This window comes from Pecten maximus, chromosome 5 (assembly GCF_902652985.1).
Source record: "Pecten maximus chromosome 5, xPecMax1.1, whole genome shotgun sequence".
Lineage (NCBI taxonomy): Eukaryota > Metazoa > Mollusca > Bivalvia > Pectinida > Pectinidae > Pecten > Pecten maximus.
This window is the reverse complement of record NC_047019.1, coordinates 18,054,729-18,072,417: the sequence shown is the minus strand read 5'-3', so window position 1 is coordinate 18,072,417 and position 17,689 is coordinate 18,054,729. Positions and strand designations below refer to the sequence as shown.

The 17,689-nt window shown below is 39.2% G+C and overlaps 2 protein-coding genes across 2 annotated transcripts; one reads left to right on the top strand and one right to left on the bottom strand.

The window, feature by feature from the left end:
• Positions 1 to 1,833: 1,833 nt before the first annotated feature.
• Positions 1,834 to 3,724, bottom strand: LOC117326706. The gene is made up of 3 exons (XM_033883427.1): positions 3,056 to 3,724; positions 2,539 to 2,638; positions 1,834 to 2,327 (listed from the first exon to the last, which is right to left on the bottom strand). The coding sequence occupies exons 1-3, from the start codon at positions 3,719 to 3,721 to the stop codon at positions 2,308 to 2,310; spliced, it is 786 nt and encodes a 261-aa protein (XP_033739318.1). The 5' UTR covers positions 3,722 to 3,724; the 3' UTR covers positions 1,834 to 2,307.
• A 10,946-nt stretch (positions 3,725 to 14,670) lies between these two features.
• Positions 14,671 to 17,015, top strand: LOC117327377. Its single transcript, XM_033884324.1, has one exon. It carries the CDS (start codon positions 15,232 to 15,234, stop codon positions 16,282 to 16,284), a length of 1,053 nt encoding a protein of 350 aa, XP_033740215.1. The 5' UTR covers positions 14,671 to 15,231; the 3' UTR covers positions 16,285 to 17,015.
• Positions 17,016 to 17,689: the final 674 nt, after the last annotated feature.

Sequence of the window (17,689 nt, the reverse complement as noted above, 5' to 3'; positions counted from 1 at the left end):
ACAATCTTAGACCACCTCCCCACAACCTGTCAATTATGTAGCTTTTCTTTACAGAATGGTCATTAAGTGCTGATTTATTGAGCTGGGACTGAGATTTATTGAGCTGGGACTGAGAGTGCTTCCCTTCTGATTTCTCGGACACTACATTATCCTATAAGACAGTCCTAGTACGCTTCACAATGGTTCTAATTCTACTGAAGGTGACAGTGCAGTCATCGAAAGACTTGGCGCGAAAAATAAAAGAGGAAAAATCATGCGTGGTAGTGCATAAAGGGTTCTTGGTGCGTAAACACAACAAGTAAGCACAAGAAGTAAAAATTGGTACAATTGGATAAAACGGGGGAACTCTATATTAAAATTTATTTTTAGATACAATTCTCACTTGGAGGCAGTTTTTTTTTTTATCAGAAAAATTGCGTTGACCAGTCCATTCAAAACGGGGCTGATTTGTGAAGCTTGACGTTGAAAGGCAGTGTTAATTTCAGTTGGGAATGGAGTCCATTAACGGCCCCAAAAGGCCCCTGAGAAAAAGCACTGCAATGACATGACACGCCGTAAAGATTATCAATGGCGCAGAAAGTCGTCAGAAAATGGGGGAATGGGAGGGGGAAAATGTTTGATAACCTTAAAATTGCACGCATTATAACCAATGGGAAACCATTTATACATGTATAAATCCACGTTACAATATTACTTTTTTTCGAACATCCGGCCCTCGGACTATTGGGCCTTAGGACTAATGGGCCATCGGACTATAGAGCATTCGGAATATACGGCGGTCACACTTGGAAATACCAGCCATATCAAAATAATTTAATATCGAAAAGACGAAAGTTTGCAAACCCTAATTTTCGTCTTTTCGACTTTTCGCCCCGAAAAGATGAAATTGAAGGTTTGTTAATTGTCATCTTTTCGGGACGAGAATTAAGATATTTGACGCGTTTGCCATAGGTCACAAACGTCCATCGCTTATAAAAAGTTATGGTGAAAGCGAATTGGCGAGCGAGGAAAACCACAGTACATCTGAACACAACCTATCGGTAACTAAATTATATGTTATCACAAATGATAGGAAAGCAGGCACAGGATGACAGTATCTACATGGCCTCACAAATGAAAGGAAAGCAGGCACAGGATGACAGTATCTACAGTGCCTCACAAATGAAAGGAAAGCAGGCACAGGATGGCAGTATCTACATGGCCTCACAAATGAAAGGAAAGCAGGCACAGGATGGCAGTATCTACAGGGCCTCACAAATCAAAGGAAAGCAGGCACAGGATGGCTGTATTTACAGGGCCTCACAAATCAAAGGAAAGCAGGCACAGGATGGCTGTATTTACATGGCCTCACAAATGAATGGAATGCAGGCACAGGATGGCTGGCTTTACATGGCCTCACAAATGAAAGGAATGCAGGCACAGGATGTCAGTATTTTCATGGCCTCACAAATGAAAGGAAAGCAGGCATAGGATGGCAGGATTTACATGGCCTCACAAATCAAAGGAAAGCAGGCACAGGATGGCTGTATTTACATGGCTTTACAAATGAAAGGAGAGCAGGCACAGGATGGCAGTATTTACATGACTTCACAAATGAAAGGAAAGCAGGCACAGGATGGCTGGCTTTACATGGCCTCACAAATGAAAGGAATGCAGGCACAGGATGGCAGTATTTTCATGGCCTCACAAATGAAAGGAAAGCAGGCACAGGATGGCTGGCTTTACATGGCCTCACAAATGAAAGGAATGCAGGCACAGGATGTCAGTATTTTCATGGCCTCACAAATGAAAGGAATGCAGGCATAGGATGGCAGGATTTACATGGCCTCACAAATCAAAGGAAAGCAGGCACAGGATGGCAGTATTTTCATGGCCTCACAAATGAAAGGAATGCAGGCACAGGATGGCAGTATTTTCATGGCCTCACAAATGAAAGGAAAGCAGGCACAGGATGGCAGGATTTAAATGGCCTCATAAATGAAAGGATGCAGGCATAGGATGGCAGGGTTTACATGGCCTCATAAATGAAAGGAGAGCAGGCACAGGATAGCAGTATTTACATGGCCTCAAAAATTAAAGGAAAACAGGCACAGGATGGCTGTATTTACATGGCCTCACAAATGAATGGAATGCAGGCACAGGATGGCAGTATCTACAGGGCCTCACAAATGAAAGGAAAGCAGGCACAGGATGTCAGTATTTACATTTGCTTGCTACCAACCATGCTGAAGAGTATCTGAAGGATGTATTTTCCGGCAGACTAATCCATCTTCATCGCCTGACCACTCAACAAAAGCCCATGTTGCTTCAAGGAGGATATTTCTCTTCTGCAATATTGATAACAAATTATTGTTATTAAGAGTAGATAAACATAGGTAAACATAAGTGACAAATATTTTCATTCACTTTTCAACATTCAAATAATTGTGACTGCGTTCAATAAATCAACTATTTACTAATACTGTATAAGCAGTTGTCTATATCGAATCTATAATATGCAGTTATTGAAGTAAATAGTAAATTAATTGATGTCCTTACCGTCCAATGGTGTGTCAGTGATGTCATCCTGGGAATCTTCCTTGTTGTCCTGCGCCTCGTCTGATTTATTTCCGGCTGCAGGGACACTGTCAGAATTGCCCTATAGAAAGTAAAATTTTAATGTGATTGAAGCCTTAGAGAGTTCATACCAAACAAAACCTATTGTTTACCTTGATAAACTTTTAAACAGCAAATACTGAGACTCTTATCAACAAAACTAATGATAAAATAGTGTCCTGCTGGGTACATTTCTGCTGTCCATCACCTTTTACCCTAAGAAACACGTCAAAATAATTCAATTGATCGCAACAGGGCTTTTTGGGGGCATTAATGGACCCCATTCCCAATTGGAATTATTTCATTTTAAAGCAGAATTTCAAAAAACTGCAGTTTACTCCTGAAAACAATCTTTACAAATTCACCAATTGTCTTCCCAAAATGAACCAAAAGGCCCCCATCCACCACCATCGAGAAAAAGCCCTAAGCGACTGAGGTAAAAAGAGAAATGAAGTTTTACCATATCAAGGTTAAATAATCTGGCATTATAGTAGAAGTTCTTCCCATAGATTTCTGTTATGTGCTCCAGTAATCCATTGGCATTATCAAACGATCGAGCCAGTGCAGCACCATTGTCGAAGGAGTCCGTTTCCAATATAGAAACAGCATGAACCAGACCAGTCGGATCTCTTCTATGGCTATCAAAAAGCCAAATTGTATTCTCATTACTTTGCCTCCATATTGCCATGGAAAATGCTCCCACTGTTAAAATCATGTTTATAGCTTCGACATTATCAGTAGAAAATGTTTTTGATATGAAGACTGGGAATTCGGTGACTACATTGTCGAAACTAGCTGCGATTTCTCGACTTTCATACTCGTATATACCGTCGATATCGTAAGCAACGGTCATTTGAACATTCTGTGCAGAGACGATCGATGAAGGTCCAGTAATGCTTGATGGGAAAACGCCAACTTCATGAGAGTGTGGTAACTCATAAAGTGCTATTCTATTATCCACATTGTTACTTAGTTTTAAGTCATCCCGGAAATAACAGTGTAGAATGTGACCTTGTTGAAGAATTGCATCAATATCATGGTAATTCCAGGTATCCGGTTGTCCGCACACCATTTTGTAAGCCAGTGCTTGATATGCCATGCTGGTACACTGAGCATTGGTGAACATTGGTCCGATACTGTCTTGAGCAAAAGATCCACGAATAACAATTCCTGAAAAAGATTTTTTTTCTCTATGATAATCAGTTCAACCGATGATGTTGCGAAAATGAGACACAGCTAAGTTTAATTCACAGAGTAAGTCACGATGTTTTTACCGTGTCGAACTTTTAAAAAAGCCTCGTATGCTTTTGAAATATTCTAGGAAAATCACATAATATGTGTCAACTAAAGTACCTAGTCAAACGTCTCTTACTGTACAAACCAGCCGTGGCTTTTGTTCATATGAAAGCATCAATTTACAGAAATCAAGGAAAGTAGCTTCATAAAGATTTTTTTTCTCAAGTCCAATAATGTTTTCCTATATATGGAAATTTCTTTTAACTAGGGAACGTTGAGTGAAATACTTTTTTAGGTATTAAACATCAAAAACACAATTATGATCTACTGGATTTACATCTCTTCGTTTCACTCTACCAGTACATGGTATAGCGCTAAGCTTGACAGCCGATGTGACCAGAGGAACACGACTCACCCTGAATGGCGTCTGTCTCATGTGATCGGATGTAAAATGGTAGAGGAGTGTCTTCAGGTAGGTCCGAGTTCGCATTTATTGTTCGCGTCCTAGATTTGATTACACAGGATACAGAAGAAATTAAGTTGATTCCAGCGATGTCCACATCTTCGTCAGACGCGGAAAGTAACTCCCGATACAAGGGCTGAAGGGCATAAATGGATTTCTGCAGCCAAGGGTATTAGAGATTGGAGACTTTGATGGTGCAGAATGTCTGAATCAGGTAAAGCCTCGCCAATACTTGATTTCTGCATCGGAAGTAGCTAGGGCATCGATATTTCTGAAATTGATATAAAGACATGAAGTATCAACAGGTCACTCTATATAGGTTAAACTGAATGTAGAACATGCAGGAAAACACTGAAAAGATCAAGATAACATGTGAGAGAGAGTGAAAGTCGAGGAAACAAACTACTATGCTAATAGAACTGTAAGTCATGCCTAAGTATAATACACCGCTACCCATTATTTGCAATGTACACTTATATTTCATTTTCCGCAGTGTATAGGTTATATATTTACATTCTGTGTTGCATTTGCCTATATGTCGTTAGTAAACCAAAGTGTATTCATCAGAGTGTATACTACAATTTACAATGATTCGGTCAGAGTAGGGATACAGCCCCAGGTGTTGCTGGTCAAAACAATGGTCCCCAGTTACATTCGGCCAGGAGAGATTTCGAATGCTAGCATTTATCTACGTAAACCACCACAAAAAAAAAGCAACGCAAGTTATGAGAGTAAAATTTAATAATAGAAAAAATGAAGTCGACCGACTGACACAAAATTATTATAAGCTCTATTCCTGATCTATAGGAAGTAATCAAATTGTCACTGTCGTCACACAGGGGCTCGTTGTCGAATTGTCAGAAATGCTAGACACGACAATATTTAAAGTCCAGCATTTTTTTTTTTTTTAAATCTTGCGAAAAAACGGCAGTATCGACATGGTTTCTGGTTGTGTATGCATACTGAATTATAGTTATGTGGTTATTCACTGATGTCAAAGGCCTAACTTACTCCAAAATCGAGCCCCTGTGAAGTTGAACATCGTCTGCTAAGTTAGCGACACTGATGTGACCGGTTGGACTGGATTCTGTTTCTAATGAAATATCCTTGGAATCGTTTTCACCTACTGTCAAGACGACGTTCATTTAGAATTTAAGAGATGATATTCCTTTGAAAATAACGTAAATCCAGTCGATAGAAACATAAGTGTTTCCGAGGAAACGAGTCTGTCCTGTGCAGTACCCCTTCAACGCCGCATCACTTCTAAATGTTAACCGTATATCAGAAATAATGGATTTGTGAACAATTTGAAGATATCTACAAACGTTTATAAAATATAATATAAAGCCAAATTGTGCAAAAAACATTTCATGTGATTGCTATTGTTAACGACATGAGGGACTATATTATTCCTTCTGGAAATTTCGGCTGTTCCGGTATTTGAACTTGATGACGTCAGTGATAGGAGAAGCGGCAACTTTAAGCTACAGTAAATAAAATAAAGTTATGAATGTAAATATAAGCATTGAACTGTTACCAAATGGTAGTATACAGTCGATATGAATACAATTTGGGTGACAGATAAATATTTCATGTCGCCCGTTAAATATTCAATCGAGTGAAAATATAGTGAATAAATACTAGGAAAATATCGCCCTTGGCGGGACTATTTTTTTCCATTCCATGAGACGGAAACCAGTGAACTATATCAAAGTTACCACCCCATGAGACGGAAACCAGTGAACTATATCAAGGTTTCCACCCCACGAGGCGGAAAACAGTGAACTATATCGAAGTTTCCACCCCACAAGATGAAATATAACTGTTATTCATCAAGAAACAGGAAATATATCATCTATTAACATACAGTACAAGGAAACGATGAGGAGTATCAAGTGTATAGCTAATCGTTACATGAGTATCCGCAGGTAAAAATAAGTTACCTTTATGGTATTAAAATAATGGAAATGTTCAACTTCTTAAAAAACGAAGGAAAATAAGGCAGTGTGAATATAATCAAATTATCGAACTGTTTGTTTTCCTTCATTGGCAGTTTAAAACTTGACCAAATCTGAACATAATCTAAATAAGCTGCGCATGAACTGTGGGCATTGATGTTTTAAATGTGTATAGTAACCAGAAAAAGTAATGAAACGAAACTAACATATATATGGTTGTTATATATTCATGTGTAGTCGCATCGTTACTGCTCCACAATAGGATGAGTCTCGACAAGTCTCGTCAATATCAAGCACTTTTAATTACCAATACCATAGCAACCAAATGACAACCAATGTTTTGAAAACTAGTACATTACATCAGCCATCTAGCATACTCTGCACACGCACGTGTACAGTAAAGTTAAAATGGAATGTATAAATGTATGTAATCTTCATTGTCGCTTGTTGTTTTCATTTCTCTAGTCATTTTCGCTATGTAGTGTATTTTACTCTTATTTAGCCGTAGAAATAGCTTTACAGAGATATTGTTCATTTTTAACATCTAACGTTACGACTCTAAATAAATCTTCATATATCTTGTATCAATCAAACCTCGTATATACTAATGTTAAGCTTAATCAGGAATATATCTAAATCATGACCAATGAGAAGACAGTATTATGTTTCGATAGAAATTGTCGTGAAAACGCCTGGGTCTAAATCAAATTAATTATTTCCCCGAAGTAATTACTTAAGTAAGATATCTTAACATGATTTGTACTGAAATAAACTTATTAACCTACTTCTTAATTCAAGGAAACACCTGGGCCAGTATTACTAGGAAAAAAATAGATGTTTCTAGTATAATCTTATGATTATACTTGAGTTTTATGGTGCGGGAAGGATGTCATAATTAAATATTTTTGCCTAGGCAATATCCGATTTTTGCCTAGGCAGAAATAATTTTGCCTATGCAAAAATATTTAATTATGCCATCCTTCCCGTGTACTTAAATGTAATATTTTACTTAATTTATAAATATTTTACTTAGTTGAATAGAATTTCAGTAAAAGCTTTATTACTCTTTTTTATAAAAAGACATGATTAGATCTAATATCTTCCTTGCAGTTGCTACGTTGTTTTTTAACACGTGTTGTTAAAAACACGTAAATTAACACTACTGTAGTGCCGTTTAGGACTGGCATTTTATGACGAATTAATCAATCATGGCGATAAAACAAATATGAAAAAGACGACGAACTAGATCACAGGTGTTTGAAATTTCAAACGCCTGTAACTGGACACAGAATGAGTGTCTGCCGTTGGTGTCTAGGGGCCAACAGCTGTCCTAGGCTCAACTGAGAGGCAGTTCTATGATTATGAGGGCCGTTTCCCAAACATGGCGTGCCAGCTTCTTCCCTCCCAAGCTATAAATTACCGACATGATAAGTACATCGAATACAATGATCACGGGTAACCAGAACACAGGAGATTGTTAACCCTCTATTGATCAGTACAATTAGCATATAAGAAAGATCGAGACTCCATCCAGCCCCTGTGACCAGAATAGCGCGAAAACTCCAAATGGATAATCTCGTTGACTTCGCAAAAAAAATCAAATTGTATGCGATTCAATTGAATTCATTTCGACTACAAAGAAAATGTTAAAAAGCGTACTTATTGATCCCCAGTGTACAAGCTAGGCCTACATAATACAATCTGTAAAATCCCGCTCCACAAACAAGCGGTAGGCTACGATCACTGCTATCGAGCTATTTTTAGATGCGGATTTCGATACGTCATCAATGTCGGAAAACACTACATTCATAAACATACCTGAATTGACATGAATTGGTTTACGCTAAACTAGACCAACACTCTAAACAATGGGGTCTCTTGGTATTTCGTAGATGAAGATGTTGTTGTTATTTTAAATACATTTTGAAGCGTGATATAACCATAATGCCCAACTTGCGCCTCGATAATCAATCTCAGCAGACCAAAAGTTAAGGATTTGTTTTTCATTTTATTTCATATCAATATATCAAGTGCCAACTCATATACTGAAAACACATTCCAAGAGTATCAGGTTTTTTCCAACTATTAAAATGGAGTTCACTCCACCACAACCACTATACCCGCTGTAAGTCAATTTATATTGATCAAAGTGATTTTTTAATTTTAGGTAAATATACCACTGAAAAATATCCAATGAAACCTGTATAATCCGGTACGTAGTTATTCTAAAAACCTGAATAATATTAATGTAGGTCTAGGTATTTTGAAATCCTGAATATTCTAACATGTATATCTTTCACGGAATATGCATGGTCGATTTCGTATACACATAATCTTGGTTGGTGTATTTACTTAAGCATTTAATAGGAAGTTAAACATCCTCGTGACGTTCTTTAAATTAATTGCTATCCCTCAAATCCTTATATACCCATGTTCATCTTACTTTCCTAAGCTTATAATATTTTTTTGATAATTTAGACAAGTACCGAAATATTAAATCTCGATATGAAACAAGTAAATGTCAATCAACCTCTTACCTCAAAGCTGTTGAAATTCCCCATGCACTTATATCTAAAGGCGCAACCTTGTTGTGCTGAAATGATATATAAAACATTAACTCTAAACAATTATCTCTTTTTGTTATTTTGATCAGATGGTAATTATAAAAAAAGGCATCACTAATTACTGCACATCGAAGTGAATGTCCACTTAAGTACATACATATAATCTGGTAATTGGTTTTTAGAGTTTGAGGATTCTTAGTTCGAATCCCAGATGGATTCGTATGCTCGGTTGATTAATACATCATATTCTATTTCATATATATTCGACATTCATAAACAATATAGCAAAACAACAACAATAGCAGTAACAGTAGCCGATATATAATCAAGCAAGCTTTTTCAACAGGAGAAACATGACGAGAAAGAGCGTGAGAATTGCGACAATTGAAGAAAGAACAACAGTTAAAAAAGATTCCCTAAGTAAAAGAAAGTTAGGCCACTCTGTCCTCTTACCTTGATGCTACATGTACAGCAGCAGCAGCACAGCAGGTTCCTCAGATTTCCTATTTTTTTCGAAAAGCGTGATTTGAATGATTTTCCCATAATTACAATTATTTTATCGCAATGAAAGCGTGCGGTTTCACTAGTAAAGATACATGCTAGTTACTAAGGTACGTCAGAGTAATTGTGACGTCATGATAGCAAATCACGTGGTTTAGACAATAGGGAATTTTGACACGTGACTTTGCGTGATTGCCTATCCGAGGCGGAATCTGGGAATTTTGTTTCATTTTTTTTTCTCTTGTGATTAAAGACATTTGATTTCGATGATGCCGGTATTTACATTATGTAGTTTCTATCTTGACCACGAAAACATTACATTGGCAATATTTTTTTTCACCTTGATGAAATTTCGCCACAGGATTTTCTTGATATTTTTAAAGAAATATGTTTTGCTTACTAGAAATCCAATATTCTGTTAACACGGTTATTTTTCATGCTTGTAAGTTTCCGTTGTAATAACAGGTGGAAATTTATAAATTATCAAAGATAGATTACCATGGAACTACAGATTAATTGAAGTTGTGATACAAATCGAAGAATATTTGTACCTATTTCATTGTGTATAGCACCTTTCCGGGCGTTTTATGGGGCTAGATTCGGTAAAAATGACACCCAACGTAGGAATGTCATTGTACCGCATATTAACCTAACCCCCTCACAGGAATGTCATTCTACCGCATATTAATTCAACCCCCTCGAACGAATGTTTTTGTACCGTATGTTAATCTAACCCCATCGAAGGAATGTCATTTTACCGTATGTTAATCTACCCCCTCGAACGAATGTCATTTTACCGTATGTTAATCTAACCCCCTCACAGGAATGTCATTGTACCGTATGTTAATCTAACCCCCTCGGAGGAATGTCATTTTACCGCATGTTAATCTAACCCCCTCGTAGGAATGTCATTTTACCGTATGTTAATCTAACCCCCTCGGAGGAATGTCATTTTTACCGTATGTTAATCTAACCCCTCAGAGGAATGTCGTTATACCGTATGTTAATCTAACCCCCTCACAGGAATGTCATTGTACCGTTTGTTAATCTAACCCCCTCACAGGAATGTCGTTTTACCGTATGTTAATCTAACCCCCTCGGAGGAATGTCGTTTTACCGCATGTTAATCTAACCCCCTCACAGGAATGTCATTTTACCGTATGTTAATCTAACCCCCTCGGAGGAATGTCGTTTTACCGTATGTTAATCTAACCCCCCTCGCAGGAATGTCGTTATACCGTATGTTAATCTAACCCCCTCGGAAGAATGTCATTTTACCGTATGTTAATCTAACCCCCTCGGAGGAATGTCGTTTTACCGTATGTTAATCTAACCCCCTCACAGGAATGTCGTTTTACCGTATGTTAATCTAACCCCCTCGGAGGAATGTCGTTTTACCGTATGTTAATCTAACCCCCTCACAGGAATGTCGTTTTACCGTATGTTAATCTAACCCCTCAGAGGAATGTCATTTTACCGTATGTTAATCTAACCCCTCAGAGGAATGTCGTTATACCGTATGTTAATCTAACCCCCTCACAGGAATGTCATTGTACCGTTTGTTAATCTAACCCCCTCACAGGAATGTCGTTTTACCGTATGTTAATCTAACCCCCTCGGAGGAATGTCGTTTTACCGCATGTTAATCTAACCCCCTCACAGGAATGTCATTTTACCGTATGTTAATCTAACCCCCATCGCAGGAATGTCGTTTTACTGTATGTTAATCTAACCCCCTCACAGGAATGTCATTGTACCGTATGTTACTCTGACCCCGTGACATGACAATCTAACCCCCTCACAGTGATGTCATTGTACCGCATATTAATCCAACCCCCTCGGAGGAATGTCATTTTACCGTATGTTACTCTGACCCCCTCAGAGGAATGTCATTGTACCGTATGTTAATCTAACCCCCTCGGAGGAATGCAATTTTACCGCATGTTAATCTAACCCCCTCACAGTGATGTCATTGTACCGCATATTAATCCAACCCCCTCACAGTGATGTCATTGTACCGTATGTTCATCTAACCCCATCGAAGGAATGTCATTGTACCGCATGTTAATCTAACCCCCTCACAGGCATGTCATTGTACCGTATGTTACTCTGACCCCGTGACATGACAATCTAACCCCCTCACAGTGATGTCATTGTACCGCATATTAATCCAACCCCCTCGGAGGAATGTCATTTTACCGTATGTTACTCTGACCCCCTCAGAGGAATGTCATTGTACCGTATGTTAATCTAACCCCTTCACAGGAATGTCATTGTACCGTATGTTAATCTAACCCCTTCACAGGAATGTCATTTTTACCGTATGTTAATCTAACCCCCTCGGAGGAATGTCATTGTACCGCATGTTAATCTACCCCCTCAGAGGAATGTCATTTTACCGTATGTTACTCTGACCCCTTCGGAGGAATGTCATTTTACCGCATGTTAATCTAACCCCCTCACAGGAATGTCATTTTACCGTATGTTAATCTAACCCCCTCACAGGAATGTCATGGTACCGTATGTTAATCTAACCCCCTCGGAGGAATGTCGTTTGACTGTATGTTAATCTAACCCCTTCGGAGGAATATCATTTTACCGTATGTTAATCTAACCCCCTCGGAGGAATGTCATTTTACCGCATGTTAATCTAACCCCCTCACAGGAATGTCATTTTACCGTATGTTAATCTAACCCCTCACAGGAATGTCATTTTACCACATGTTAATCTAACCCCCTCGGAAGAATGTCATTTTACCGTATGTTTATCTAACCCCCTCAGAGGAATGTCATTTTACCGCATGTTAATCTAACCCCCTCGGAGGAATGTCATTGTACCGCATGTTAATCTAACCCCCTCGGAGGAATGTCATTTTACCGCATGTTAATCTAACCCCCTCACAGGAATGTCATTTTACCGTATGTTAATCTAACCCCCTCACAGGAATGTCATGGTACCGTATGTTACTCTGACCTCCTCGTAGGAATGTCATTTTACCGTTTGTTAATCTAACCCCCTCACAGGAATGTCATTTTACCGCATGTTAATCTAACCCCCTCACAGGAATGTCATGGTACCGTATGTTACTCTGACCTCCTCGTAGGAATGTCATTTTACCGTATGTTAATCTAACCCCCTCAGAGGAATGTCATTTTACCGCATGTTTATCTAACCCCCTCAGAGGAATGTCATTTTACCGCATGTTAAAATTACCCCCTCGGAGGAATGTCATTGTACCGCATGTTAATCTAACCCCCTCGGAGGAATGTCATTTTACCGCATGTTAATCTAACCCGCTCACAGGAATGTCATTTTACCGTATGTTAATCTAACCCCCTCACAGGAATGTCATGGTACCGTATGTTACTCTGACCTCCTCGTAGGAATGTCATTTTATCGCATGTTAATCTAACCCCCTCGGAGGAATGTCATTTTACCGCATGTTAATCTAACCCCCTCACAGGAATGTCATTTTACCGTATGTTAATCTAACCCCCTCACAGGAATGTCATGGTACCGTATGTTAATCTAACCCCCTCGGAGGAATGTCATTTTACCGTATGTTAATCTAACCCCCTCACAGGAATGTCATTGTACCGTATGTTAATCTAACCCCCTCGGAGGAATGTCATTTTACCGCATGTTAATCTAACCCCCTCACAGGAATGTCATTTTACCGTATGTTAATCTAACCCCCTCGGAGGAATGTCATTTTACCGTATGTTAATCTAACCCCCTCGGAGGAATGTCATTGTACCGTATGTTAATCTAACCCCTCACAGGAATGTCATTTTACCGCATGTTAATCTAACCCCCTCGGAGGAATGTCATTTTACCGTATGTTAATCTAACCCCCTCGTAGGAATGTCATTGTACCGTATGTTAATCTAACCCCCTCGGAGGAATGTCATTTTACCGCATGTTAATCTAAACCCCCTCGGAGAATGTCGTTTTACCGTATGTTAATCTAACCCCCCTCGCAGGAATGTCGTTATACCGTATGTTAATCTAACCCCCTCGGAAGAATGTCATTTTACCGTACCCCCTCGGAGGAATGTCATTTTACCGCATGTTAATCTTTCACTTTCTGTAGATAGCATTGATGCCGCATGGAACAACAGTAATGGTAAGGGGTTCACATTAGTCGCCTCTGACTTATATCTCAGATACAATGTAGTATTGTCACGACTTACATGTAATGACATCACCATGAAAGTTCGCTGTTTCTTACAAAGGTCGGCGATAGTTCAGTCGGGTTAGAGCGCCGGTCACGTACGTGAAGGTCCGGGGTGTGATTCGACGCTCCCTACTCGTGGCGATTGGTGATTCTAGAGAAGCTGACAAACGGACCGATCTGTGCGATCTGTGTGTCGTAGTTGTGTCTTTGGGCAAGACACTTTATCCTATCTTTAGCTGAATGGCATGCGACGGACCTCCCGTATTTTGTTCATTGAGGTAGTCACCAACTACTACAAGGAGACCCGGCGGGAAATGACCTGGCTGTTCACTGGGTGATAAACTCGGTAAGCAAATACAATCTTGCAACTCAATATAACTGTAATCATCACAAACCATATAACTTATTCCTCGTCGTATCAAAACTCCTTTAAATCGATTTAGTAAAGGTACTTTAACACGACCTAACATTGTACAGTTATCTTTAAGTATTCCAAGTGAGTGAAATATCTAATGTAGTGCTCTAATCACAAACGATCAGTCCAATTAATATAAGATTATATCTATAACCTGAATATGGATGTATACATTATCTACAAGGACAAGGACACTCAACTACATACATTATATATATATCTATTAAGATCTCTCTCGCGCCAATTACATGTACCATGTATAGACATACAAGTACGTTGCGTGTGATTTCCGCAATCTCGAGGACAAACAACGGTGATTTACGCTAATTATCATTCACAGTGGGGCGATTTCAGGTCGAACTCGTCATGGGAATTATTCTTATGTACATCTTGTGTACATCTTATGTATATAAGGGTTCCACTTTGGAGAGACTCAACAGGTAATACAACACTTTCACATTTAAACTAAGCATTCCATTATCCACCTTTAGCGCCAGTCTACCCGTCATAATAGTATTGATCCATGCTTTGTAACGATACTTTCCGCACCTTCTCCACTCCGAAATATATATATACGTGCCAAAATTCTGGTTTAAACTAAATACCTGTTTTGTTTTTTATTTAAATCTTAAGCTATATGATTCATTATTAATAATTCTAGCGGTATGAACGCCAGCCAGATTTGTGTTTTCTTTGTCATGCGCAGTGGAGACTTGTGGTGGTATGTTGGTGGACTAGTATAGGTCGAGTTCGATAAGGAAATACAATACCTGTCAAGCCTCGCCGACTTCTAGCAGGTATACTCAATATAGGGAAACACGAACAATAGCGTTATATAGAGCAGGGTAATGCCTACGTGTGTTTGGTAAGTAAGTAGCCGGAGTAACACTGAAGCTTTTCTGTGGACTAATCGTAAAACCAACACTTATTGTTGGTATTAAAATGTTTCTTTAGGACAGGTAATCGCTTTTATTTCTCGTGGATTTAAATTTCGCTTAGTTACAAACACACTAGCGTTCATTTTAGAAATCTGCCGAGCATATCGAATGGCAGAGGAAGGTTTGGGAACCCGGGCGATAATAACAGATCAAGGGAAATTTATTACAGTGCAATAAACGCGAGTTGACGATACGGACAGTGGTCAAACTGGCCCAGTTGTGAGACAGATTGTTTTTTCTGGAATATGGATTAAATCAAATATTCTTTGGACGTGTCTCCGCGAGAGCTGGAATATTACACGGCATGACTTAAGGTACGTGTCTGTCATTTGATAATTGTGCGAACGAATTCTGTGAGATAAGTTAGGACGAAAGACGTCAAGATGAGGCTGTTTACGTCCACAATGTGTTTAGAGGAATTCGAACCTCGACCACCATTTCTGACCGACCCCACACGAGACAATCTTAAAGGTATGGGGTACAGCTCAACCTACCGAGATCACAAATTACGACTCCCCACCCCAGAGAAAGTCGCCATCATGGAACTTTCGAACAGCTTCGAGAGACGGAGACTTGGAAAACAGCAGCAGATGCTGACTGATATGAATCAACGCTGCAGAGAACAGGAAGTCGCCGATTTGTCCAATAAACTCTCAGAAAAATGCAGTCTTTTGGACTCGGAAAATAGGAAAGTGAGAGAAGTTGAGTTCTATCGTACAAACTTTATGACAAGAAGGCAAAAAACATATCACGGTTTTTCCGATGAGGAAACCCAAGAAATGAGCGATCCAAACTCGCCATCTCCGTCGCCAGGAATCAAGTCACCGCGACTAGTTTTTGACAAAAGTTACAAACATTTTCCTGCCAGAAAGGTTATGAAACACCAGTCTCGATTTGACCTTGGCCGCACGCATTATCGGCACCATGTGAAGCATCAAGCAAAGGTTGAAAAACCCTCACAACAGACAGATATGCCTCAATACGCCGAGAGACTTTACAATCGGGCTAAATATTTAGCATCTCAAAAAATCAATGGACAAGTACAATTTGAGCATTACAACAGTCCACGGAATGACCATTTTGCCCCGTTGATTTTACCGAATATTGACAACGGATCTAATAGTAAACTAGATTCTATCACCACGGCGCGCGTGAACCTTGGTACGCGGTCAAGGTCGACTCTCACACATGGGATGGATGGAAGTGTTGGGGGTTATCTCAGTAACAAAAGTAGTTTCAAAAGCACGCGCTCCACACGTGCACCTAAGACATTGAACGGGGAGATAATTTCCGCCATTACTGTTCCACAGACGGATACTGTCCCACAGAATCCCGCTTCTCCCCCAGTCAACACGGAATCCCCCAAGGAGGGTATAAATGAACCTGTGGCTACCCCAACTAAGGAAGAAGTTCCGGAGGCAAATGTGACTGTGTAATTTCAATTCGATGACTTCAGTGAGCTGCATATATGGTGGTTATATACATATATACTAGTGTTAGCAACATATAGCCTTTTATTTTATATAGCAGCTATCAGACATTTATTGTTCATCTTCCTGAAATCGTCGAACGTGTGGTAGGGAATTTCAAAAAGGTGGAAGTGGGTTTGCGGATATATATGCAAACCAAATGAATTCACAAAATCCCGTCGTCGCCAAGCAGCGGTGACATATGTTACAACTGTGAGACATATTCGTAAGAGATATTATAATATCTTATTGAATATGTAGACTACCACCGGACGAGTACGTCAGTGTCGCAGACTTTTGGCACACCTGTATATATGTATAGGTATTGTTACCTGTTCCACATTACCTGTCCTCACACCTGTACGTAGCTACATGAATTATTATGTGTACGCTATTGGTTTTAAGATCAACACGGTATTGAGATTTGCAATATGACACACCAGATTGTATTATGATTTGTTCACATTTTATTCCGCAACTGTTGCCAGAATCCTTTTTTATCGTTCTCGGTTCAATTCCGCCATTTACATAATTCCCTATCTTAGTTTACAGAGATCTATAGCCTTAGCATGCATGGACCACGTTCATACACTAATGAAGGACAGGGGTTTAATACGATATAACCCATTGTTACAGTATATGTACTCTTTGGTATTATAATATATACAGATGTTTCTGAATAAATATAGTCGCCTGAATAGCTCTATTGTCTTTTGTGGACAGGTAAAGCGACAGCCATTGTTTACCCGTTTAATACACCTGTAAGGCTATAAGCTCTGGGAGAGTTGATTGAATACTCATTGAATCATGGCCACCAAAGTTTCACACCAGTGTATTTGATATAGAGACACACTCATTATCTAGATAAATCGATTGGATATTTAACATCGTGGTTATATACGGGTATACACCAACCCCGTACTGAGTCAGAGTTTTGTCGTATCAAACTTGTCAGACTATAGTATAAAGGCTACCCCTTCACATTCCATTGGATGTCGTTTACATAGCATGATCCTTGAGAATGATCAATTCGGATGTATTATCTGAGAGAGATCATTTTCGTGTACATTATCTGAGAGAGATCATTTTCGTGTACATTATCTGAGAGAGGTCATTTCCGTGTACATTATCTCAGAGTGAACATTTCCGTATACAGTATGTGAGAGTGAACATTGCAGTATACAGTATGTGAGAGTGAACATTCCAGTATACAGTATGTGAGAGTGAACATTTCCGTATACAGTATGTGAGAGTGAACATTTCAGTATACAGTATGTGAGAGTGAACATTTCCGTATACAGTATGTGAGAGTGAACGTTTCCGTATACAGTATGTGAGAGTGAACATTTCCGTGTACAGTATGTGAGAGTAA

Coding starts and splice junctions, on each gene's coding strand:
- LOC117326706 (XM_033883427.1), bottom strand. CDS start 3,721: ATGTTCACCAATGCTCAGTGTACCAGCATGGCATATCAAGCACTGGCT. Junction 2,639..3,055: donor GATTATTTAACCTTGATATG/GTAAAACTTCAT, acceptor TACTTTCTATAG/GGCAATTCTGACAGTGTCCC. Junction 2,328..2,538: donor CACTGACACACCATTGGACG/GTAAGGACATCA, acceptor TCAATATTGCAG/AAGAGAAATATCCTCCTTGA.
- LOC117327377 (XM_033884324.1), top strand. CDS start 15,232: ATGAGGCTGTTTACGTCCACAATGTGTTTAGAGGAATTCGAACCTCGA.